The sequence below is a fragment of the Carcharhinus amblyrhynchos genome, chromosome 17, assembly GCF_965287045.1.
Source record: "Carcharhinus amblyrhynchos chromosome 17, sCarAmb.v2.hapA, whole genome shotgun sequence".
Classification (NCBI taxonomy): domain Eukaryota; kingdom Metazoa; phylum Chordata; class Chondrichthyes; order Carcharhiniformes; family Carcharhinidae; genus Carcharhinus; species Carcharhinus amblyrhynchos.
Window position 1 is genome coordinate 31211171 of NC_137340.1, and position 26755 is coordinate 31237925.

Sequence of the window (26755 nt, forward strand, 5' to 3'; positions counted from 1 at the left end):
CCAATTTTAAGTTTTCCTTAACCTTGTTAAGGAAAGGATTTCCAATGGAAAAGATGCCACTTTTCTAGCTCTTCATAGTGAGAATCCCTCATTTAAGATATTGTGATGAATTTTTACTTTACCTTTCATAGCTCCAAAATATACTTCAAATTGCTCTTTATTAAACTACCACTTATGTGCCCACTGCACTTATTCTCAGAATCTTCCAGATTCAGAATCCTCTATTTGCTTTACATTTGCATACAGTTCTTGTCCCTCCTGTTTTAACTATTTTAGATGTTGGCACAAAATAATCTATTACCCAAACCCACATCCCAACAATCTGAAAACATCTAACATGTTTTATTTTTTGTCCTTTTGATATACTTCTGTGTGGTATATCCTTTTAATGTATATCTTAATATTGTTAGGGAACAGATCAGAAACTCCAAAGTAAATTGTGAAATTAGCCTAGACCCAACTTTTTTTGATTTTGGTATAAGGAGTTTTGCTCCAGCAATGATTCGATTGACATAGTATGAAGCTTTTATTCAAACAATCTTTATTTAACAACACAGTTAAAATATAACAATGATTTAGTATAACTTTTACTAATTAAAATACTTAAACATGACAAGGTATAACTCTTAACAGCAAGCTATCTCTATAGTTACAATTTAAGCAATATCCCCACTGACATTAATCTCTCTCCAGAATAAGTTAGCACAAAAAAAAATTGGCTCACGTGGGTGCTCGATTTCCAGCCTTTGAACTCCTCTGAACACACAGAAACACACCTGTCTTCTGACTCCCATATAGCTGCCTCCAGAGAGAGGAACTTATTTCCTGGCAGATCCCAGTATCCAAATCCAAAGAGAGAAAGCAACCTCCAAAATCCCAAACAGCAACTAACTTGCTTGCTCTGTAAGCCTGGCCCTGCCTAGTCTCATGATTTGTCCTGTCCATTAACCTAATCAAGTTCTACTTTTCTAAAACAACTCAAGGGAAAACACTAAAATAAAAGAACAGCATTAACTCAAATTAAAACAAACACTTTAGTAATTAGGATCAGATATGTTGCTGCAGTAACAACGAGCCACCAGTTACAGACAAAGTGACACCAATACATAGAACTGACTGCTAAAGAAAAATTCTTGCACAAGAAATATGACCTTTCTTAAAGGCACAGTATCATCACAATTTTATTATAGGATTTTACATTGCAGAAGGAGGCCATTTGAGTCTGCACCAACCACAACCTCACCCAGAGCATATCCCCATAACGACATGCTTTTACCTTAACTAGTCCCCCTGACACAAAAGGACAATTTAGCATAGCCAATCCACCTAACCTGCACACCTTTGTACTGTAAGAGGAAACTAGAGTGGCCAGAGGAAACCTACGTAGACATGGGAAGAATGTGCAAACTCCACACAGTCATCAAAGCCGGGTCCCAAGCGCAGTGAGGCAGCAGTGCTAACCACTGTGCCACCATACCGCCCCATAACTCTTCATAACAGGTATTTCTTCATGTTATGAAAATCTGTGTGCAATATTTATTGCATTCCATACTGATTTTCCTCAAAACGTGTAGATTGTTTTGCCTTGTGTACTTAGCCCAAAGCTGACTACTGGCAATTTCAAATGGTATTGTGAACTGAAAATTTAGTCTGTGGTATTGAAACTTCTTAATTTTCTGTAACAATGCACACTACAATCAGCATTTTTGAGTACATTGATAAATTTGATTAATAATGTAGTCAATTGATCTTTAGTCAATTATTGCTCACTGCCTGATTATTCATTTTCCTCTACATGAAAGCTGTCATTTTTCTCCATGATTATTCATGGGCTGCTCTTTGCTCTTCAAGGGAAAATGAAAGCAGACTAAACAGTTCCTCCTCTGAACTTGCAATAGACAATTTTCTCACCAAGCATACAGGAGATGTGGGGATACAGATACTTGGTATTCTGATATACAGAAATAAGGCTGTTGGAGAATCATAGTTATTACAGTGCAGAAGGAGGCCATTTGGTCCATTGTGTCTGCACTGGCTCTCCAAATGAGCATTACAACTTCCTGCCATTTCCCCATACCCTTGCTCATTCAAATAATCATTCAGTGCCCACTTAAATACCTCAATCGAACCTACCTCTATCACACTCTCAAGCAAGTGTTTCACTGGCTGTGTGAAAGTTTATTCTTCTAGCATCACATTTGCTTCAAATTTGTGTCCTCTTATTCTCTGTCCTTTAATGAGTGGGAACAATCTATCCTCATAACTGAAGTTCCTCATCCCAGAACTATACACAATATTCCAGCTGAGATCTAACTAGTGTCTTGCACAAGTTCAGCATAACCTCCTTGCTCTTGTACTCATGTCCTTATCAATAAAGCCCAGAATAGTCTGCTTTATTAATAGCTCCACCTGCTCTGCAACCTTCAATGATCTATGCACCCAAGTCCCTCTGCCTTTGCATCCCATTAAGAACATGACTCCTTAAGAATTTTCCTTGTTCTTCCAACTGAAATACATTACTTCACAATTGTCTACATTGAACTTTATCTGCTACCTTTCTGTCCATTCTACCAATTTGTCTGTTCTTTTGAAGTTCCACATTGTCCTCCTAACAGTTCACAATGCTTCCAAGTTTTGTATCATCCACAAGCTTTGAAATTATCCAGCCTGAAAAATATCCATTAACTATTACTTGCTGTTGCTATTACTCAGCTAATTTTTATCCACCTTGCTAATGTCTCTTTAACTCTGAGCTATAACTTTTCTCTCTGGTGCTGTATTTAATGTCTTTTTCAAGTCGCTTCCCTAATATGCTTTTTCACCTTTCTGAATCTTCTGTATTCTGCTTGGTTCTCAATTGTATTTTCTGCCAGAAACCTGCAAATTTGTTCCTGTATATCTTTCCCACTGGTTGATGGTCTTATTCATGAAGGCCTGCCTTCTTAACCTTGCCCCTTGCCTGAGGTATGGTGATCCTCAGATTAAATCACCACCAGTCATAGCCTATGGTCGTCTGGGACTATGACGATATTACTATGAACTACATTTTTGTTCTTTAGTTTGTGCAAAATTGTCCTTAAACCCTCTGGAACACCCTCTTTCTCCAGCAATGCAATGTTCACCTTAACCAATACCCACCCCTCTGCCTCCTTTTCATTTCCTGTCCTTTCTGAATGTCTTGTACTCAGGAATATTTTAACACCCATTCTTGCCTTGAGCCAGGTCTTGCTCATCACCATATTAGCATATTTTGATGTGGTAATCTGGTCCTGTAACTCCCTGATCTTATTTACTATCTCAGAGCATTCATATACATGCCCAATAACCCAGATTAAGATTTTATTTTCTGCCTTATTCCGACTCCACTTAGTCCCAAAATGTGTAGATTAGATGGATTTGCCATGGTAAACATGGGGTTATGAGGATAGGTTGGGGAGAGGTCCTGGGAAGATATTTTGTCAGAGAATCATAAGAACATAAGAAATAGGAGCAGGAGTAGGTCATCTAGCCCTTCGAGCCTGCCCTGCCATTCAATAAGATCATGGCTGATCTGAAGTGGATCAGTTCCACTTTCCCGCTTTCTCCCCATAACCCTTAATTCCCTTGTCTATCAGAAATCTATCTACCTGTGACTTAAATATATTCAACAAGGTAGCCTCCATCACTTCAATGGGCAGAGAATTCCAGAGACTCACCACCCTTTGAGTGAAGAAGTTCCTCCTCAACTCTGATCTAAACTACCCCCCCCCCCTTATTTTGAGGCTGTGTCCTCTAGTTCTGCTATCCTTTCTAAGCGGGAAGAATCTCGCTACCTCTACCCTATCTAGCCCCTTCATTACCTTGTAAGTCTCTATAAGATTCCCCTCCCCCCCAGCCTTCTAAACTCTAACGAGTACAGACCCAGTTTATTCAATCTCTCTTCATAGGCTAACCCCCTCACCTCCAGTATCAGCCTGGTGAATCTTCTCTGCACTCCCTCCAAGGCCAATATATCCTTTCACAAATGCAGTGACCAAAACTGCACACACTATTCCAGTTGCAGCCTCACCAGTGCCCTGTACAGTTGCAGCAAGACCTCCCTGCTTTTATATGCTATCCCCCTCACTATAAAGGCCAACATTCCATTCGCCTTCTTGATCACCTGCAGACTGGGTTTTTGCAATTCATGCACAAGGAACCCCAGGTCCCTCTGCACCGTAGCATGCTGCAGCTTTTCGCCCTTTTAAATAATAATCCCTCCTACTATTATTTCTACCAAAGTGGTTAACCTCACATTTGCTAACATTATACTCCATCTGCCATGCAGACTGATGGGCTGAATGGCCTCCTTCTGTACTTCAGGGATTCTATGATTAACTTCCTATTGTCTGTACTAATTCTATTTGCCTCTCCCAGTATTTTGTGCATCCTGGCATTCCGCTCTAATATTCTTTCCTGGTTCCCATATTCTCACCGAAATAGTTTAAAGCCCTTCCAATAGCACTAGCAAAATGCTTGGTTATCAAAGTCAGAGTAGTGATGAAAGGGTGTTTTTCAGAATGGAGATATGTAGCTAGTGTTCCACAGGGATCAGTGCTGGAACCTCTGTCGTTTGTAGAGTATGTCAATGATCTGAAGCAAACTTACTAATCAGTAATTACTAATTAGTAAGTTTGCAGATGACATGATGATTGGCGGAGTTGCTGATAGTGCCAAGAATTGTCAGAGGATACAACAGGATGTAGATAGATTGAAGACTTGGGCACAGAAATGGCAGATGGAGTTTAATCCGGACAAAAGCTAGGTGTTGCATTTTGGAGGATCAAGTTTACGTATGAGTTACACAGTTACACAGTAAATGGCAAAACCCTTAGGAACATTAACATAGAGGGATCTGGGCATGGAGGTCCACTGTTCCCCAAAAGTGGCAAGGTGCTTAAGAAGGCACATGGCATGCTTGCCTTCATCAGCCAGGGCATTGAGTACAGGAATTGGGAAATCATGTTGCAGTTATAAAAACCTCGGTTCAGCCATGTTTGGAGTATTGCATGGAGTTTTGGTCATCACATTATCAGAAGGATATGGAAGATTTGGAGAGCATGCAAAGAAGGTTCACCAGGATGTTGCCTGGCCTCGAGGGTGTTGACTATGAAGACAGGTTGCATAAACTAGGATTGTTTTCACTGGAAAGATGGAGCTGAGGGGAGACCTGATAGAGGTCTACAAAATTGAGGGCATAGACAGCATGGATAGTCAAAGGCTTTTTTCAAGGGGGGAAGAGTCAATTACAAGTGGCCACAAGTTGAAGGTAAGAGGAGGAAGTTTAAGGGAGATGTCCAGAGGAAGTTTTTCACATAGAGTGGTGGGTGCCTGGGCCCATTGCCAAGAGAATGTGGTGGAAGCAGGCACATTAGCAACGTTTAAAAGACATCTGGATGTGTACATGAATAGGGAGGAAATGGAGGGATACAGACTGAGGAAGGCAGGAAGTTTTTTTAAACTTGGTGCATCATGAGTGGCAGAGGCTTGGAGGGCTGAATGGTCTGTTCCTGTTCTGTACTTGTCTTTGACCTTGTAGAAGAGAATCGCTTATTTTAAATCATGATTCTACACCTGCTGTCCTGATAGCAACTTTGCTATTTGATTTAGAATATTCATTGTGATATTTGTGGTTTCTATGTAGGAAACTCCTACATAAATTCATAAAGTTCGTTCTGCCAAAATATAACTTTCTTCTTTTAACTCCTTGCTGACCCCCTATTTCTCGGCCTATAGTAAGACAATGAAGGAGGCCATTTGGCCCATTGAGCCTGCACTGACAAGAATCTCCACCTAGGCTGTATTCCCATAATTCCACGTATTTATCCTGCTAATCTCCCTGACACAGTCAATTTAGCATGATTCATCTACCTAACCTGCACATCTTTGGACTGTGGCAGAAAATTGAAGCACCTGGAGGAAACCCACAAAGGGAGAGAATGTACAAACTCCGCACAGTCACCCGAGACTGCAACTGAACCGGGTCCCTGGCGCTGTGAGGCAGCAATGCTAACACTGTGTCACCCTAGCAATTAAAGTTCACACTTGCTTGCTCCAAAAACAAAATCCAATTCATGATCCCCATAAATTGAGGCTGACAAGATAAAACTGAGCATTGCATTCCATCATAGGCTTGGTGAACCTGACTAAACATCTAATCGAGAAGATGCAAAACAGCACAATTGTGATACTTGCATCAGGCCACACGAGGAAAATCAAAACTGTTCAGACCTCAAAATATTTAGCAAAAGATGAACAGGTAGGTTGTCAAATTTACACCGGTTAAGTCAACATGTGTACTATCTTTTTGCATCCCTTAACCACATATCTGACTGTTAATTGTTTTTATATCATACTTTTGAGTGCCAAGAAGTGCAAATGAACATCATCGATTTGATTTGTCACATGTATACAGTGAAAAGTATTGTTTGTTGTGTGTTGTACAGGCAAATCATACCGTTCATAGAGTACACAGGGGAGATAGAAAGGAGGGTGTTACAGTCATAGTTAGGGTGTAGAAAAGAATGAGGGTACGTCCATTCAACAGTCTGATAGCAGCAGGGAAGAAGCTGTTGTTGAGTCGGTTGCTCCAGTTGGCATGTGACTCGGTGTTATCGCCGGGTTTTTTTTAAACCGGTTAAACCTTGTTGGAAATGTGTAAACGCAAAGCGCACAGCCGCTGGACTGAGCCGGGCCGAACAATAACCACAATATAAATGTATTCCACGGTGGAATATAAAGGTTTAAAGTCCGGGTATCGCTGCGGATACTGCGGCTCGGACGATGGTAAAGTGTCCATCGGTAAGTGCGAACGCTGAGCACCGGACGGGGATGGTGTCCCATAGCGGCGGCAGGCAGTAATCTAGACCCAGGCTTCATGGTGAACGCCAGGCCGCTCTGTGTCTCCAATCACAACATATGGAGATTTCAACCTCGTGTGCCACTGAGACATCTCCTTTTAATCATTTCTCTAACTTAGAGTTTAATAGCCGGGCTGGTGTTTTATTTTAACCCCCCGAAATATATTATTATTAAGACACCATTTGCGCACCTGATTCTTCTCCCGGATGAGGAGTGTGGTGCTGCTCATATCTAATATATAATTAAATCCCAACAAGCGAGCTCCCAGGGCGACACAGGGCAAACAATAGCGCTGGCCCACCCGCTTTTCTCTCATTCACACCAGCAGCAGCGCGTCCTCGGGACAGCCGCGGGTACACGCAGAGTCTTGCGCGTCCTCGGCACAGCCGGGGGAAGCACGGAAAAGCGTGACCGCATCCCCGGACTCGCACACAGGAAGTCACGTCTTTCCCCGGGCCGCTCTTTGATTGGCTGAGCCGGGCCGGGCGGGGACAGGCCGCTCTTTGATTGGTTGAGCTGGGCCGGGCCGCTCTTTGATTGGCTGGGCTGAGTCGGTCTGCTCTTTGGCTGGGCTGGGCCTGTCCGCCCTTTGGTTGGTTTGGGCCGGGCCATTCTTTGATTGGCCGGGCTGGGTCGGGCCGCTCTTTCATTGGCTGGGCCGGGCGCGTGTCGTGGTGCCGGTAACAGCTGTTGGGAGGAATCATGGCCGCCCAGGGCAGCGCTGTCACTATCCTCGAGTATTTCACCGAGGACGATGGCTACAAATGCGGCTACTGCAAGGGGACGTCCAGCAACTACTCCAATGGTGAGAGTGTCCTCCCCACTCCAAACCTGATAGACCCACTGGGATGTTATTCAATAGGTCTGGAGATGGGAGGAGGGGTTTGTTTATGCAGAGAAGATGGACCAGGCCACTGTTTCGTCCAGATCGTTTCCTCCTGGATCGCGTAATGCAATTGTCTTGTTTGCTTGGATTTTGCTTTGTCTCTCAATTTACGGGGACCATGAATTGGATTTTGAATTTTGCTTTTGGAGCAAACAAGGAATGAGTTTTTTGATTTGATTTATTATTGTCACGTGTATTGGGATACAGTGAAAAGTATTGTTTCTTGTGTGCTATACGGACAAAACATACCATTCATGGAGTACATGGGGAAAAGGAAAAGAGCGAGTGCAGAATATAATGTTATAGTTACAGTTAGGATGAGGCAAAAGATCAACTTAACATATGGTAGAATCAATTCAAAAAGTCCGAAGGCAGCAGGTAAGAAGCTGCCCTTGAGTTGATTGGTACCTGATCTCCTCACTGGTGGAAGAGAGTATGTCTGGCATGCTTGGGGTCCTTGATAATGCCGACTGCTTTTTTGACTCTGTCTGTACTTCCCTCTGCCTCAATGATGAGAGGCTGGTTTGCTTGATGGATTGGACTACTTGATTTGGATTTGCCCAGTCCACTGAGCATTGGATTTGTAACTTTAAGGGTCAAACAATACTTAAGAAAAACGCAGGAGCCCTCCAGGAGTGGGAGAGCTTCAGGTTTACAACACCCCCCTCGTATAGAGGGATATGGGCCAAACGTGAGCAATTGGGACTAGTTTTAGGGGTTTAAAAGAAAGGGCAGCATGGACACGTTGGGCCAAAGGGCCTGTTTCCATGTTGTAAACCTTTATGACTCTATAAGTGGTGGGTACTGCATTGCATTTACTCTCTACAGATTGGGTCCCCTGTATTTGAGCATCTTCTAATGGTTTTGCAGCAGCAACTATTACAAGAAGTTCTGATGACTGAGAGGCTGCCGTGAACAAGGATGTACACTGTTGCAAACTATGCATAGGGAATCCTCATGTGCTGACTGAACACAATGTTTACAATAGTTTTCAGATGCTATGTCAGCAAAGCAGATGAGAATTCACTTTTGTATTAATTGAGAAATTAAAAATTAACTGTTTAAAAATTGTAATTACACGTAAATTGCATAATGTTGTCCAGTGCTGTTGTGCTATACACCGTAACCTGAAGTCCTCCATAACTTAAATACCAGCATATGAATATAATCTACTTTCGGTACTTTGATTAATAGTTTGAGGAAATGCAGAACGCAAGATGAAGTTTAAATTGTTAATCTTTTTGACTTTTTTTAATTGTTGTTTTACTGATAACCTGCCTTATGCACACTTCAGCCAGGATTCATCTTTATGCTCTTATGGATCTGGCTAGAAAACAGTAGTGCCAACTCACTTGTGATTTTTCCCAAATCATTGTGCAGTATATAAATGCAGAAGCAACCATTGGCTTGGCATGTTCCAAAACACATTGGCAGTCGGCTACTTTCATTAAACACCTTGGGATTACTTTAGGAAGTTTGGGCTCTATAGATATAGTTATACTGTTTCAGTCAGTGGAAATGGTTTGGCAACTGTTGGAACTCTCAACCTTCAATCAGCTCTAAAAGGAATTGCTTGCATCAAATAATTCATGTCCCAAAAAAACATTCAGATCCACAAAATACATTTGCATAAAGTATCAAAGTTGCTGTTTTGGAATGGGTATTTCTTTTCCTAGTGTTTATACTGGCAGAGAAACATCTCTTCTACTTGGGATTCAATATTGTACCTGAATGAACATGTATCATTTAAAAGTGACACATTTGAGAAAATTAGGTATAACAAGCACTAAAGTTGCCAATTCTAGCTCAGTGTAACTGAATACAGAGCTACATTAGAAATTCTTAGGGCCTGGGCATCACTGCAATTTTAACTGCATAAATAAACAAGCTGATAATTTGTGAAATAAACATTTCCGTTCTAAGTTAAAAGTCTGTGGCTGCTGTTGGATTTTAAGCATGTTTGGAGGCAGGAGAATGCTTTTCTGTAAATAAACATATAAACTCCATCTTAAAAATCAATAAAACAAGAACGTTTAAATCTTGATAAAGCAGAACTGTAAGAAATGCACTTTGAGGGTGAGCTGGGGAGGAAAGAGTGTTCATACCATTTATTACATACAGTCCTTCTGAACTAAATTATAATTTTTTTAAAATTGCTAGTTAAATGTCAAGGCATATATATACAATTGGGCTGAACTATGAAAATTTGTTTGGCATTTCAATTGCACTCAACCGTAACCCACTCCCAAATTATTCCTCCCTCAAGAATTTGTTTCCTGATGCTTGTATTTCCATTACTCCATTGACTTTGTGTTATCTGAAATTGAAAGCAACACAGAAGTGGTGTATTTGCCAATTAATACCAGAGCCTAGGTACTATAAAATCTAGGCCAGCTTTGTGCACAATAATTCAAAGGTTGCAGCATAACATGGTGACATTGTGTTAATGTCATTGGTCTGGTAATTTAGGACACAGGTTAGTTCCACCATCTGGTAGAGTTTAAATTCAATTTAATCTGGAACTAAAAGCTAGTATCAGTAGTGGTGATTATGAAATCATCATTATTGTAAAAACCCATTTTAATTCTTTAGAGAAGTATCTGTCCTTATCTGGTCGAGTTTACGTATGTCTGTAGACTCACAGCAATGTTGTTTACTTTTAACTGCCCTTTGAAATGGCCTAAAAACCACTCAGTTCAAGGGCAGTTAAGGGTGAACAGCAAATGCTGTCCTTGTCAGTAATGGCTACATCCCATGAAAGCACAAAAAAATCCTTTCCTAGTCATGCATTATCATTCTGTGTATCTGGAGCCATCCATCTCCTCACACAAGATTCTCAGTCCCACAAATTCCATTCCATGTTCATTTCCTGCACTATTTTGGCCTCAATACCAGCCAGCCCAGTGTTTGCTCCCCAGTGTCTTGTTGGAAACAGAATCCATCTACATTATCCTGCAGACCACTGGAAAGATCCTACTTTGAGAAACGTTGTCCTAGTTCTCCGCTTGGCAGCTATATGAATGCAATAGTATTCCTCAATTCCTTGGGTCAATTTTAGATTTTTTTTTGTGTGTCAGGATTTTTCAGTAAGGTCAAAAATAAAGCATTGGTTCCTTTGGCAAGGTCATAGCATTCATTTCTGTCTGTCACTCTTCTTCTCTTTCCCAGTTAGACTCCCTTTGCCCTATTAGTACAAACTTTTTCTGATACTTCACTTCAGTTTTAGTAATCTTTGGATTGCATCCTATTTCTGCAGTAGCTTTTCGTTGCTGCCTTTTTCTCCAGCTACTTCTTCACCGGTACACCTCCCATCATATTTTTAATTTTTTTTCATGGGATGTGGGCAAGGCTAGCATTTGTTTCCCATTCCTAATTGCCCTTGAACTGAGTAGCTTGCTAAGCCATTTCGGAAGGTAGTCCAGAGTCAACCACATTGCTGTGTGTCCGGAGTCACGTGTAAGTATGACAAATTTCCTTTGCTGAAGGGAATTCGTGAGCCATAGGCAGCACAGTGGTTAACACGGCTGCCTCACTGTGCCAGGACCCGGGTTCAATTCCCGGCTTGGGTCACTCTGTGCAGAGTCTGCACATTCACTCTTTGCATGGGTTTCCTCTGGATGCTCCAGTTTCCTCCCACAGTCCAAAAAATGTGCTAGTTAGGTGCATTGGCCATGCTAAATCCCCCTTTCAGTGTACCCAAACAGGTGCCAAAGTGTGGCGACTAGGGGATTTTCACAGTAACTTCACTGCAGTGTTAATGTAAACCTACTTGTGACGCTAATAAATAAAGTTTAGATGGGTTTTTACAATGCTTAATAATACTTGCCTTGGCTGTTATTACTGTGACTAACTTTATGTTCTACATTTATTAATTTAACTTAAATTCCATCAGCTTCTGTGATGGGATTTCAACCCCTGTTTCCAGAGAATTGTCTTGGCCCTCTGGATTCCTTGTCTAGTGACATCACCGTTATGCTACCATCTTGCCTTTTGACATGTACATTCTTCATAATGTATGTGCTGATTGGCATGCATTATTTTCCATTTCCAAGCTCCTAAACAGTTTATCAATGGCCATTTTACAACTTGGCATTGTAATTGGGACTGTGTAAAATTTATGGGTGTAGACACCTGAGCATAGGTTTTGCAGGTGACAAATGGATTTTGTGTTAAACTAACAGATTATTTCTAAATAAGACGTGGTGTACTTTGCATAGAAAGCTGCATTTCGCTTTGTGCCAGTCCAGGTGCATTTCACCAGCTAAATGTTTAAATTAATTTTGTTTTTAATTAAGGCGTGGTGTACTTTGCATAGAAAGCTGTATTTCCTCTTTAAATGGCTCTTCTGTTGTTGAAAGTTTTTCTGTAACATCTGTCTAAGTGTGATATAAGTATCATCAGTGTCATGATGTGTTTCTGTAAACAAAATTAATTTAAACATTTTAGCTGGTAAAATGCACCTGTAGTGGCACATGGGGAAATATAATGAAACCGGGTTAAAGTCTTTGCTTGGATCTGAGTGTTATAACTGGCCTGGTATTTTTAAATGTAACACTTCATTAATCTGAAAAGGGTTGAGGTTCTGAAGTTAGAGTTTCAGGAGTTGCGGAGGAGGTTTATAAAAGGCCTGGGGAGGAAGTTTATAAAAGGCCTTTATAGAAGTTTATAAAATTACTGAAATTAATCCAGTTCATTCTGGATTATTCCAAGTGCAGGAGGGAGGGTTTTGGATGTCTGGGGTATTGGGACCTGTTGATGAGGATGATTTGCACCTCAAGTGGAATTGATGTTGCTGTCTCCACTTGGTTGTTGTGCATATTGGAAAAAGCATTTGTCGTGAGCCCCAAGACCATTTTTATGTCTAGAACACTGTTAAGTTTCTGATTCTCAACGACCTGTTAAACTCTCATCAAAGATGATTTACGGAATTGACTTCGACCATCTTATTGTGTAATGTTCCAGATCCTGACATTACTGAGTAGAAGAATTTTCTTCTTCTTCTGGATTTTTTACTGATGATTTATTTTGAACCTATATGTGAAAGTGTAGTTATAGTTGAAGTGAAGAGGGGGACCATTCTGGCTTTTTTTTTTGCCTGTTTTCAACATTTGCTTTTGGTGCATTAGCTATGTTGGACAATGTCACAAATATTTCAAGCTAGGCCAGGTGCTCTTCACTTAGGGAAGGAGTGGTGTGGTTCATACAGGGGGCAGGTAATGCAAAGGAAAGATCCTGAACCACCAGGGGTGAGAGTAGTGCAGGGAAACTATAAAATGGATGGAAAATGATGAGGGAGTTTAGCAAGACTTGGAAAAACTGGGACAGCCTCAGATTTATTTAAACTGTCATACTTCCATATTAACTATGACAAATTGGCATCATCAAGTATTATATGTATATCTGTATCTTTCATTTTGGTATTATGTATGTATTAAAATTTTTATTAACCTGAGCGCTTTAATGTATTGTGTCATAGGTATGTGGGCTCATACCATGTCAGTTCAGGACTATCAAGATCTAATTGACAGAGGGTGGAGAAGGTACGTACCACTTTTAAATTATACTGCACATTAATGACTTTGATCCAGCACAGAAGAATTTGCATTTTTACAATACAGATCTTTCACATTCTTCAAACATCCCAAAATTACTTGCAACACTCAAGTAGTTTTGAGTTGTGAAGGGAAACATGGCAACTAATTTGAACATAATAAGGCCTCTGACAGCAATAGGAAAAAAGTTCAGATCAGTGACTTTTCATGAGGGCTATAAGTTTGTCTACATTTGCCTGTTTTTGAATAGTGCCATGGATTATGCTCACCTGAGAAAGTAGACTGTGCCTCTGGTGGTGCAATGCTGCCTCAATTCTGCACAGAAGCATCAATATAAATTTCGAAGGGGATAGGGGAGTGGTAATGCCACCAGACTAGTAATCCACATGCCCAGGCTGATGCTTTGAGGACCTGGGTTTGAGTCCCATCATGGCAGCTGGTGACAGTACTATCAAGTGGCACTTAGTAATAACCTGCTTACGTTCGCTCAGTTTGAGTTCTGCTAGGGGCACTCATTCTGACTTATTATAGCCTTAGTCCAAACACGGACAATAGAGCTGAACTCGAGGTAAGGTGAGAGTGACTGCCCTGGATATCAAAGCAGCAGTTGACCATGCGTGGTATCAAAGAGCCCTAACAAAACTGAGTCGATGGAAATTAAGGGAAAATTGTCCACATTGGTTGGAGTCATAACTAGCACAAAGGAAGTCAACCATCTCAGTTCCAGGATATCATCACAGGAATTCCTCAGGGTAGTGTCCTAGGCTTAACTATCTTCAGATGTTTCACCAATTCCCTTCCCTCTATGATAAGGCTAAAAGAGAGGATGTTGGCTAATAATGCATAATGTTCAGCACCCTTTGCGACTCCTCAGGTGTGCCTCAAAGACTGAGGTTGTTCATGGCCATATGCTGCAAGACCTGGACAACATTCAGACTTGGGCTGCTAAGTGTCAAAAACATTTGTTGCACACGAGTGCCAGGAAATGACCATCTCCAATAAGAGAAAATTCAACCATCTCCCCATGATATTCAATGGGACTACTACTGCTGAATCCCCCACTGTTGGCAAACTGGGGATTACCCATTGACCAGAAACTGAACCGGACTAGTCATATAAATACTGTGGCTACAGGAGCAGATCAGAGGCTGGAAATTTTGCATCAAGTAATCCATCTCCTGACTCCCCAAAGCCTGCCCATCATCTACAAGGGACAGGTCAGAAGTGTGATGGAAGGCTCCACTTGCCTGAATGACTGCAGCTCGAACAGTACTCAAAGCTTGACACCATCAAGACAAAGCAGCCTATTGGACTATCCTCCATCTGCAACATCCACTTCCACCAGCACCGACTCATAATGGCAGCAGTGACTGTCTGCAAATGCTCTGAAACAACTCATTAAGGCTCCTCTGACAGCACATTTCAAACCCACATTCACTAGCATCTAAAAATACAAGGGCAGTGGATGCATTCACGCACTACTACTTGCAAGTTCCCCTCCAAGCCACACATCATTCTTTCTTGGGACCGTTCTTCATTCTCACTGGGTTAAAGTCCTGGAACTCCTTCCCTAGCAGCACTGTAGATGTACATGCACAACATGATTGCAGCAGTTCAAAAGGACAGCTCACCACCACCTTGTCAAGGACAATTTGGAGTGCAAGGTAAATGTTGACTTAACTAGTATTGCCCACATCCCATTAAATAATTTAAAAAAAATACATGGCCAAGTTTTTGGAGTGAGGTTTGAATGCACAAACATCTGACTTTTGAGGCTTGCACTTGGAACAAAGGAAATTTTGTGTCGTTGATGAATATATGTCATGTTCCATAACTTTTTATTTGCTGATTTCAGTAGCTTTCCACATTTTGACTAATATTAAAATAGCTTCAAGTCTTCTGAGCTATTGGAGATCTTGTTGACTAAAATCCTGCACATTGTACAAGAAGTAGTAGGAATAAACTATCATGATGATGTTTCAATTATTAGTTCATCATATGATTTAGTTCCGTTGTTTCTTTTCTAATTCTTTCTGACAGTCCTTCAAAATTTAGTGCACAAACTTTGAAACTGTTGTTTTAATGTTGTGTAGATTTATAAATCCTGACCTTTCAAGATATTTACTAGGTGCCAGATGCTCCATTTATGATTCATAACTGTTTTTTAACTTCTAAGTTACTTTATGGCTCTGTGTCTTCTGAAATTAATTGCCAACCAGAATACTTCAGTCTGCAAAACTTAAAAATGGATAAATTAATTGTGGTATTATCCAAGTCACCTCATGAAAGAAAAATAGGACAGGCATTCACAAGCAATATATTCCCATTGCAGTGAGACAGAGCTACTGGAGGTTCTCCTCGTACCTGTTTTTACAGCAACATTGAGATGTGGGAAATAGTTGTTTATCTTTGGCTCATACATGGTGCTTGAAACCCAAGAAAAGCCATTTTGTTCAAACGTTGTTGAAGGGTATAGTGCAGGATGTGATTAAGGATGAAACGAATGAGATGAAATTACATTAATATGATTAAATGATACAAATCTTGACAATAACAGGTCAGGCAACATGTTTGGAGTTTAGAAGGGACAAGAGAGCAAAAGGCAGATAAACACAATCAGTGATATTAATGAAATAGAGAAAGCGAGAAAGTTTGTATAGTATGGAGAGTTTACCATTAAAACAAGGGTCAGCTTATCCATAAGAACACAAGAACATAAGAAATAGGAGCAGGAGTAGGCCATCTAGCCCTTCGAGCCTGCCCCGCCATTCAGTAAGATCATGGCTGATCTGTCGTGGCTCAGTTCCACTTTTCCGCCCTCTCCCCATAACCCTTAATCCCCTCTCTTATCAAAAACCCATCAACCCGCGTCTTAAAAATATTTAGCGAGGCAGCCTCCACCACTTCAACGGGCAGAGAATTCCAGAGATTCACCACCCTTTGAGCGAAGAAGTTCCTCCTCAACTCCATTCTAAACCGCCCCCCCTTTATCTTGAGGCTGTGCCCCCTAGTCCTACTGTCTTTTTTGAGCGGGGAGAGTCTCTCCACCTTGATCCTATCCATCCCAGAAGAATGAGAAGATAGGAAAACCTCTTCAGATGATCAGTTTTCTTTTAAAAGCATCTGACAGTTTGCTGTGTCAGTTCAGTTTTTTAACCTAGGTTACAGCTGATGGAGTGATACTAAGTCAGATGAGTTTATCAGAAGGAAACGAAAATCCTTGGATTGATTAGTTCTGACTTTGTGCGTCTTCTGACTGGTTACAACAGAAGCCTGGCAACTGGTCATTTGCCTTGGTGTGTGCTGCAGAATAAACGGTCAATTCAAAACATAATCAGATTGCTATGTGGATTTGAATTACATTTTAGTCGTGCAGCATTCTAACGTCTCTTTAATTATTTTTAGGAGTGGCATGTATGTTTATAAGCCCACAATGAATCGGACATGTTGCCCTCAGTATGCAATAAGGTAAGAATTATGTCTGCATGTAGCCATCAGTGTTTCCACTTGTCAATTTTTTTAATATAGAGTTCTCAAAGATGCAGTTAAGTACTTGAGTATTAACTGGTCAAGAACTGCCAAATAATACAGTTAATGAACAATTTTTCAGACAGTTTGTAAGTAGATAGTGATCATCTTGTAATAAGTAACGCTTAAAAGATGAACTTGGCAAATGGCAATATGCTTTAGTTAATATACCCTTTCTTTTACAAAATGGCATATAACTTTGCGATGTATCTTACAGTAATTGCAGGCAGTGGACCAACTTTCCTTTAGTTCTTGCTGGTTTAAAATAATTTACTGTCTGCCTTAAAGTTTCTGGTGCAGTGATGGAATTCAAGGGAAACGATTTCACTCAGTTCTGGAACCACTTCTTATACTTGTGGAATGAGCAGTTTTTTTTTAAATGACCTAAGTAACCCCTGAAGAAAATGTAGATGAATCAACCAGGAATTATTAAAATCCCAGATCTTTGAAAACCTTGAATTGTCAGATAGTTAGGAAACTTTTAAAAGCTTTAGTGCCCACTTGCGTGGTTAAAAAAAAATTAGAATTAAGACAAAGTGTATTTAAAATTTCACTTAAAGGTGTAGAGGAATATCCATGTGCATAAATTGCTAAAAGCTAAGTCAAGGATATGTAACCTGTCTGATTATTTAACCATTTAAGTTCTGGTATAGTTGTGGAGAATCTGCACTGTACTCATCATTTTGTTAGCCCTTTAGTTTACTTTTTGTACCTGTGATTTAGGTTTCTTTGTGTACAGATCACAAAACTAATTAAAAAGGATAACCTGTTAATCATTTTTGTATTTTGAAATACAAAAATGAGGAATCATAGATTGGCGTAGCACAGAAGAGGCTATTTGGTCTGTCGTGTCTGCATCTGCTTTTTCAAAGAAAAATAGATTTAATTCCACTCCCCCACTCTTACTCTATATCTCTCCAATTTTTTCTCCCAACTATTTGTCCAATTTCCTTTGGAAAGCTGCCAATGAAGCTGTATCCACCACCCTATCAGGCAGTCCAAATCCAGACCACTTGTTGCCTAAAAAAGTTCTTCCTCATGTTGCCTCTGGCTGTTACACTAAGCAACTTTAATCTGTTTTCTGGTTAAATTGGGAACAATATCTCTTTATTTATTCTCATCTAAACCGTTCATAATTTGAAAATCATCAAATCGCCTCTGCTCCAGATAGAACAAGCTTAGCTTTTCAAAGTAATTGTGATTTAACATCCCTGGAACCATTCTAGTAAACCATTTTACACCCTTTTCCAAGACTTTGTATCGTTCCTAAAGTGTGTTTCTACGATTGGACACTGCACAGCAGAAGGTGTCAAACTAGTGTTTTATGTAATTTTAGTATAACTTCCTAGCTTTTGTACTCTGTAGCTCTATTGATGAAGCCCAGGATCTCAGATGTTTCAATCACCAATTTTTTTCGTCGGTACGTGAAACCCCCAGGTCTCCTTGTTCCTCTTTAATATCCAGTACTGAGTAAGCAGAAATTTTCTCCAGTCGGAAAAACTGAAGTTATTGTTTTTGATCCCCACCATAATCTCTTCCCCAGCGCTCAATTCCAGCCTTCTCCCTGGTAACTGTCTGAAACTAAACCAGGCTGTTCACAACCTTGGTGTTGTGTTCCCCCAAAATGGACTTCTGAATATATATCCATGCCACAACTAAGATTACCTATTTCCAGTTCCATTTAATTGCCTGACTTTGCTGATCAGCTGCTGGAACCCTCAATTATGCCTTTGGTGCCTCTGGACTTCAGTATTTCAATGCACTTTGAGCTGGTCTCCCACATTCTGTCCTTTTTAAAACTTGAGGTCATCCAAAATTCTATTGCCTGTATTACTTGCATCAAGTTCTGTTCTATCACCCATGCGCCTGCTGACTTCCGTTGTACTCGGTCAAGTAATGCCTTGATTTAAAAATTCTTATCCTTGTTTTCAAATCTCTCCGTGGCTTTGCTGCTGTCTATCTCTACAGCCCCACAATCCTCCAATTTATCTGCAGTCCTCTCATTCTGCTCTCGTGAACAACCGTGATTTTTGATTGTTCCATGATTGGTGGCTGTGCCTTCAGTGCCTTGACCCTCAGGTGTGAAATTCCCTCCTTAAATCTGTCTGACTCTCGATCTCTTCCTTTAAGATGCCCCTTGAAACCTACCTCTTTAATCAAACTTCTGTGGCTCATTATCTAATTTTGTTTTACAACTAATTTTAATTTTTACAGCTCCTTGCTTTCTATCTCTTAGCCAATTTTGTGTCCATGCTGCTACTGCCTCTCTTGCCTGTGGGCTTCAATTTTGAAACAGCTGTTGGAGGTTTGATCAGGAAGGAGGCCTTTGGATGAGTGCAATTCAATTTCACCAAAATGACACCAGACCATAAAGGATTAAATTATGAAGATGTGTTAAATAAATCTCACCTTGTGTTCTTTCAAATTCAGGAGGTTAAGTGGTGAGTTAATTGAGGTATTTGAAATGATTGGGATTAAATAGGGTAGACAAAGAGAGGCTATTTCATGAGATATGGTGTAGAGTTGGTAAAATGGAACGGAGATGCAGATCAACTGTAATCTAATTGAATGGCTGATTGAGAGGCTGAATGGCCTATCTTGTTCCTATGAATTCACTTTCTTGGGTCCACACCTTCTACACAAAAGAAAAGGCAAATTAGCATTACAGGTATTTTTCAATGAAATACAGCAACAAAAAATTTCAGACTTTTAATTCCGAATTATGCACTGTAAAACCTTCTTTATTGATTACACTAGTCCCAGCCTCACCTCAAGGTTCAAACGTTTAAAATAAATACTGTACCTCTTGTGTATTAAATATTATGAAATGTAATTTGTGAACATTTTGATTTGAGTTGTACTGGAACAGTTTCATAAAAGCATACAGCTTCTGAATTTGTGTAACTAGTTATTGTCACAAATGTTATTATGCCTTGAAGGTCATGATGCAGGATGTGTATTGATATTTTCCAAACTAAGTTGCCATCTTGTTATCTGTATATTGGACTGCTATAAGCAACAACCTGACCAGTGATTCTTTATTAAAGTTAAGCTTTTGGTTGCCTCCAAACCTCAGTATTGTGCCTGACTCGAGCTCTGGTTTCCTCCCGTGCTCTGAAATTTCTAAAGATCCTACTTAAATTATTTAGAATTTGTTGAAACTTCATTTAAAAAAAAGTTTTGCTGCATGTTTTTTCCATTTTCTTCCTGATAGCTCTTGAGCTTTGTACTTTTTTCTCTCTCTCTCTATCTTCCCTCCCCTCTTTCCTGTGCATACGAGTCAATAAATAATAGGGATTAAATGGGGTAAATTTTTCTCTGCACTCGAGTCAGTAAATAACAGTACAATGTGTGTCAATTGACCCCCTTGTCTGGAATGATGTTTCCTTGTATCGATGTTTCCTTTAATGCTCAATTATTCCATATCACTGAGAAGATTCACCATCAAGTGTTTTCAGTCAGATCCTGATTGAAAGGAATGAGTGAAGCATGTGTTTCTAGAGGGGGAAAAATGGGATTAGGTTTGGAGCTTGTTGATGATTATGACTCTGGGGAGGTGTGTCAACATATAGGCAAGGATGTGAAATTCAAACTTGCATGCAGTTCTACACTGTAGACAGATCGCATCTTAGCATACGAGCATATTGGTTAAAAAATTCCTGGTAGATTGCCACTTTAGAAATACTCCACAGTTTGTGGATCTCTTCATGAACAATAATTTGCGGTTCCATCATAATTTATTGTTCTTGGCCTGCATTCAGATATTCCAATAAATCAAAGGTCCAAAGTTAGTTTCAAGTATTGGAATTTTTACATGTGTATATACACCATTAACATATTTTAGAAATCTGCAAGTTCCTAATTATTGCAATAAATTAAAATCCTGTGTATAATTACCGCTTTGTCAACATGCCCTGTCTCGGTTTTCAAGAGTTGTATGCTACATAGAAAATAGGAGCAGAAAGAGGCAGTTTGGCCCTTCGAGTTCATTATGATCATGACTGATCATCCAACTCAATAGCCCGATCCTGCCTCTTTCCCCCCATCCTTTGATCCCCTTCACCCCAGTGCTTATCTAACTGTTTCTTGAAAATGTACAATGTTTTAGCCTCAACTACTTCATGTGGTCGTGAGTTCCACCGGCTGACCATTCTGTTGGTGAAGAAATTTCTCTTCATCTTTGTCCTAAACAGTCCACCCTATACCCTCAGACTGTGACCCTTGTTTCTGGACACCCCTGATGTGGAGATGCTGGCGTTGGACTGGGGTAATCACAGTAAGAAGTCTCACAACACCAGGTTAAAGTCCAGCAGGTTTATTTGGTAGTAAACGCCACTAGCTTTCGGAAAGCTGTTCCTTTGCCAGATGAGTGGAGAGTTCTGATCCCAAACAGGGCATGCAAAGGCACACGCAGTTTACAGAATACTGATTAGCTGTAAAGACTCGCATTCTAATCTGCTATTCAAGTCTTAAAGGTGCAGACAATGTGAGTGGAGGTAGCATTAAGCATGGGTTAAAGAGTGTATTGTCTCCAATCAGGACAGTAAGTGAGATGTTGTAATTTCAGGCAAGTCATGGGGGTTACAGATAGTGTGACATGAACCCAAGATCCCGGTTGAGGCCATCCTCATGTGCAGAACTTGGCTATCAGTTTCTGCTCAGCGACTCTGCACTGTTGTATGCCATGAAGGCCACCTTGGAGAATGTTTATCTGACGATCAGAGGCTGAATGCCCTGAAGTGTTCGCCAACAGGAAGGGAACAGTCTTGCCTGGTGATTGTCGAGTGGTGTTCATTCATCCATTGTTGTAGCATCTACGTGGTCTCCCCAATGTACCATGCCTCGGGACATCCTTTCCTGCGGCGTATCAGGTAGACAACGTTGGCCGAGTTGCAAAAGTATGTGCCGTGTACCTGGTGGATGGTGTTCTCATGTGAGATGATGGCATCTCTGTCGTTGATCCAGCATGTCTTGCAGAGGTTGCTGTGGCAGGGTTGTGTGGTGTTGTGCTCGCTGTTCTCCTGAAGGCTGGGTAGTTTGCTGCGGACAATGGTCTTTTTGAGGTTGTGCGGTTGCTTGAAGGCAAGAAGTGAGGGTATGGGGATGGCCCTTACGAGATGTTCGTCTTCATCAATGACATGTTGAAGACTCCGGCGAAGATGTCGTAGCTTTCAACCGATGCTATACACTAGATACATCAATGACATTTTCTTCCTTTGGACTCGTGGTGAACAATCACTGAAACTCCAGTGAATGCCATCCTAATCAGCTCAATCTTTCCTCATAGTATCCTGCCATCCCACAAGCCAGCTTGGTAGACCTTCTCTGCACTCTGTCTAAAGCAAAAAGATCCGTCCTCAGATAAGGAGACCAAAACTGCACACCATATTCCAGGCGTGACCTCACCAAGCCCCTGTACAATTGCAGCAAGACATCCTGCTCCTGCACTCAAATCCTCTCACTACGAAGGCCAACAAACTATTTGCCTTTTCTAGTGCCTGCTGCACCTGCAAGCTTATCTTCACTAACTGGTGTACAAGGACAGTCAGGTCTCGTTGCACAATGCCCTCTTCTAATTTATGGCCATTCAGATAGTAAACTGCCTTCCTCGTTTTGCGACTCCAGTGAATAACCTTACATTTATCTAAATCATAGTGCATCTGCCATTCATTTGCCCACTCACTCAACTTGCCCAAATCACACTGAAGAATCTCTGCATCCTCCTCACAGCTCACCCTCCCATCCAGCTTTGTGTCAACTTGGAGATATTGAATTGTGTTATAATAACCCACAAGTCACTGCCTGCCATTTAGAAAAAGACCCATTTATTCTTGCTCTTTTTCTTGCTCTTTTTCTTCCTGTCTGTCACCCAGTTTTGTATCCATCTCGAACGTTATACCCCCAATCCCGTGCACATGAATCTTGCATGCTAATCTTTTACGTGGGACTTTATCAAAAGCTGCCTTAAAATCCAAGTAAACCACATCCACCTGGCTGTCTGTCTCACGGTCCACTTGAAACAGCTTGAAAAAATTCCAGTAGATTTGTCAAACATGAATTCTCTTTCATAAATCTGTGCTGACTCTGTCCGATCCTGCCCCAGTTTTCCAACTGTTTTTCTATAAAATCTTTGATAATTGTTTCTAGAATTTTCTCCACCACTGATGTCAGGTTCACCGGTCTATAAATCCCTGTTTTCTCTCTACCTCCCTTTTTAAATAGTGGAGTTACATTACCCACCCTCCAATCTGTAGCAACTGTTCCAGAGTCTATAAAATCTTGGAAGATGAGCACCAGTGCATCCACTATTTCTCGGGCCACTTCCTTAAGTACACTGGGAGGTAGATTATCAGGCCCTGGGGATTTATCGGCCTTCAATCCCACTAGTTTCCTTGACTAATACTGATCTCCTTCAGTTCCTTCCTCTAATTAAACTCTGTGTTCCCCAACGTTTCTGGTATCTTATTTGTGTCCTTCTTTGTGAAGAAGTATGTGTTCAGTTGGTCAGTCATTTCTTTGTTTTCCCCCTTATAAATTTCACCCAGGAATCGGTGCTGGGGCCTTAGCTCTTTACCATTTATATAGATGATCTGGAGGAGGAAGCTGAGTGTAAGGTGTCAAAATTTGCTGATGACACAAAGACAAGTGGAAAAGCAAATTGTGCGGAGGGTGTAGAAAGTCTGCAGAGGAATCTAGATAGGCTGAGCAAGTGGAAGAGGACCTGGCAGATGGAATACAATGTTGGCAAGTGTGAGGTTATCCACTTTGGCAGGAATAATAGTAGGAAGGACTACTACGTAAAGGGCGAAAAGCTGCAGCATACTACAGTGCAGAGGGACCTGGGGTCCTTGTGCATGAGTCACAAAAACCCAGCCTTCAGGTGCAGCAGGTGGTGAGGAAGGCAAATGGGATGCTGGCCTTCATAGCGAGGGGGATTGAATATAAAAGTAGGGAGGTCTTACTGCAACTGTACATGGCACTGGTGAGGCCGCAGCTGGGGTACTGTGCAGTTTTGGTCGCCGCACTTGCGCAAGGATATTTTGGCCTTGGGAGTGCAGAGGAGGTTCACTAGGCTGATACCGGAGTTGAGGGGGTTGAGCTATGAAGAGAGGCTGAATAGACTGGGCTTGTACTCGTTGGAGTTTAGAAGGGTGAGGGGGGGATCTTATTGAGACATATAAGATGATGAAGGGGATGGATAGGGTAGAGGTGGAGAGGTTCTTCCCACTCAGAAAGGACAGCAGGACTAGAGGGCACAGCCTCAAGATAAGGGAGGGTGCAGTTTAGAACAGAGTTGAGGAGGAACTTCTTCACTCAAAGCGTGGTGAATCTCTGGAATTCTCTGCCCGTTGAAGTGGTGGAGGCTACCTCGCTAAATATATTTAAGACATGGGTAGATAAAATTTTTGGTAGGCAAGGGAATTAAGGGTTATGGGGAGAAAGCAGGAAAGTGGAACTGAGCCACTTCAGATCAGCCATGATCTTATTGAATGGCGGGGCAGGCTCGAGGGGCTAGATGGCCTACTCCAGCTCCTCTTTTATGTTCTTATGTTTCTGACTGCAAGGGACTGATATTTGTCTTCACCAATCTTTTTCTCCTCACATATCTATAGAAAGTTTTAGTCAGTTTATATGTTCCCCGCCAGCTTACTTTCATACTGTATTTTTCCCCCTTCTTAATCATCCCTTTGGGTATAGAATCCCTACCATGCAGAAGGAGACCATTCAGCCCAAAGATCCTGCACTGACAACCATCCCATCCAGGCCTTACCCCCATAACCCCATGTATTTACCCTGCTAGACCCCCTCACACTAAGGGGCACTTTAGCATAGCCAATCCACGCATCTTTTGGAGTGGGGGAGGAAACCAAAGTACCCAGAGGAAACCCACACAGACATGAGGAGAATGTACAAACTCCACACAAACAGTGACCTGAGGCTGGAATTGAACCAGGTCCCTGGTGCTGTGAGGCAGCAGTGCTAACCACTGTGCTGTCCTCTTCTGCTAAATTCCAAACTGCTCCCAATCCTCAGATCAGTTGTTTTTCCTGGGCAATTTGTATGCCTTTCCTTTGAATCTAATACTATCTTTAATTTATGTTCTAAGCCATGATTCGGCCAGTTGAACTTCTGTGCGAGACAGGAATAAACAATTGTTGCAGTTTGCCCATGTGCTCCTTGAATGTTTGCCACCATCATCCCTTTAAGTAGTGTTTCCCACTCTATCATAATCAACTTGTGCCTCATATCTTCGCAGTTTCCTTTATTAAGATTCAGGAGCTAGTCTCAGAATGAGCTGCATTACTCACCATCTTGATGAAAAATTCTGTTATGTTATGGTCATTTGCCCCCAGGGGGTCTGTCACAACTAGATTGCTAATTATTCTTGTATTCTTACATTAAAAAGCTTGATGTTTATTATAATTGAAACATATTTGGTTAGCTGGTTAAATTTAATGGCTATTTATTGAATGCTACATTTGGGTAAGCTCTTTGCTGAAATTTTGGACCATTTTATTCTTTGAAAGATTTTTCTCTGAGTCAGTCATCACTCCAGAGATGTGCAGGTTAGGTTAACTGGCCATGCTAAATACCTTTTAGCATCAGAGGGAACAGCAGAATAAAAATATGGGGTTATGGGAATTGGGCCTGAGTGGAATTGTTGTCGGTGCAGGGTTGATGGGCCAAATGGCATCATTTTGCACTGTAGGTATTCTATCATTCTCTGACAGTCATCCTGCAACTGACATTAGGAAAGAATGGAGGCCAAGCAGTTATTGGATAGGCACATGGAACACACCAGAATTATAGGGAGTGGGATAGCTTGATCTTGGGTTTAGACATAGCTCGGCACAACGTTGAGGGCCAAAGGGCCTGTACCGTGCTGTAATGTTCTATGTTCTATAATGGTGTGAGTTATTGAAGAATGCATGGGATAATCTTATCCATGCATGTGCTCACTTCCGCAGAGTATAAGAACATCCATTATTCACCACTATGAAAATGATGGCTAATTTTAAAACCCAAAATATCAATTTGTTTTAGTCACTTTGGACCATATTTACAGTATGTACTTGGGTTTCAGCTATAATGTAATAATTTTGATGGCCATTCCTGAAAATGATGTATCAAAGAACAGCCAGTATATCAGAAACAAATTACTTCTGATTAGCAATTCCCTGTAAAATCATCACAACATTTTTATGCTGTTGTCTTCCCAGATGTAATATCTTGGATTTTAAACTTTCTAAGTCCTCAAAGAAAGTATTAAAGAAAATGACCCGATTTCTTTCCAAAGGAGAAGTAGCAAAAGGAGGTGGTGGTAAGAATACTGCATTGTTTTACTGACTGCTGTAACTCCAATAAATTTCAGTTTTGATATGTTGAGTCGACTGCATTATCCCGTATCCTTTGTTCATGTTATTTCCTGTCTCCCTTCCAAACTTCTCTGTTTTAGAAGACAGTGACTTGTTTCAAGACAAAATTCATTGGTGCCAGTGAGACTCGTAACTCTGCCGCTGGCAGAGATTCTTGTGAGTCAAGCTGTCAGTGATGCTATGAAGGTAAACCTGAACTTGTCTTCACTGAGTGACTTCCCAGTGTGATCACTATTGGAATCCCAGCTGAGTTTAGTTGCTCTATCTGCCCACCCTCTGGGCACCAGCCTCAGGAAGGCAAGGCCAATTGCTGCACCATAATCGTACCTTTGGTGAAATCAGTTTTCTCTGCCCAGGCAAGTGCTTGAAGCTGCTGAGATTCCTGATCCTATACATTTCATTCCTTATTATGTTATTCAGTAGACTGTCAAAAGTGCTGTAATTTAGAAAGTAAAATATGCCTATTTTCAACATAGTAATTATGTAAATAAGTTACCACCACAATGTCACATCTGAAAATAAGGTGGTACTTT

The 26755-nt window shown here is 41.0% G+C and overlaps 1 protein-coding gene across 6 annotated transcripts in view; it reads left to right on the plus strand.

Moving 5' to 3' along the window:
- Positions 1 to 6102: 6102 nt before the first annotated feature.
- The window catches only part of ate1 (arginyltransferase 1), a 237988-nt gene continuing 217335 nt past the window's right edge, over positions 6103 to 26755 (plus strand). For 3 of the 6 annotated variants that reach the window (XM_080205722.1, XM_080205726.1, XM_080205725.1), the window contains exons 1-4: positions 6103 to 6819; positions 13242 to 13305; positions 16723 to 16785; positions 26067 to 26167. In XM_080205722.1, the coding sequence (XP_080061848.1) occupies positions 6735 to 6819; positions 13242 to 13305; positions 16723 to 16785; positions 26067 to 26167 (313 nt within the window). In that variant the 5' untranslated portion in view covers positions 6103 to 6734. Of the gene's footprint in view, positions 6820 to 7569; positions 7685 to 13241; positions 13306 to 16722; positions 16786 to 26066; positions 26168 to 26755 lie in introns of those variants that run through there. The other 3 variants (XM_080205721.1, XM_080205723.1, XM_080205724.1) reach the window with 1 other exon arrangement.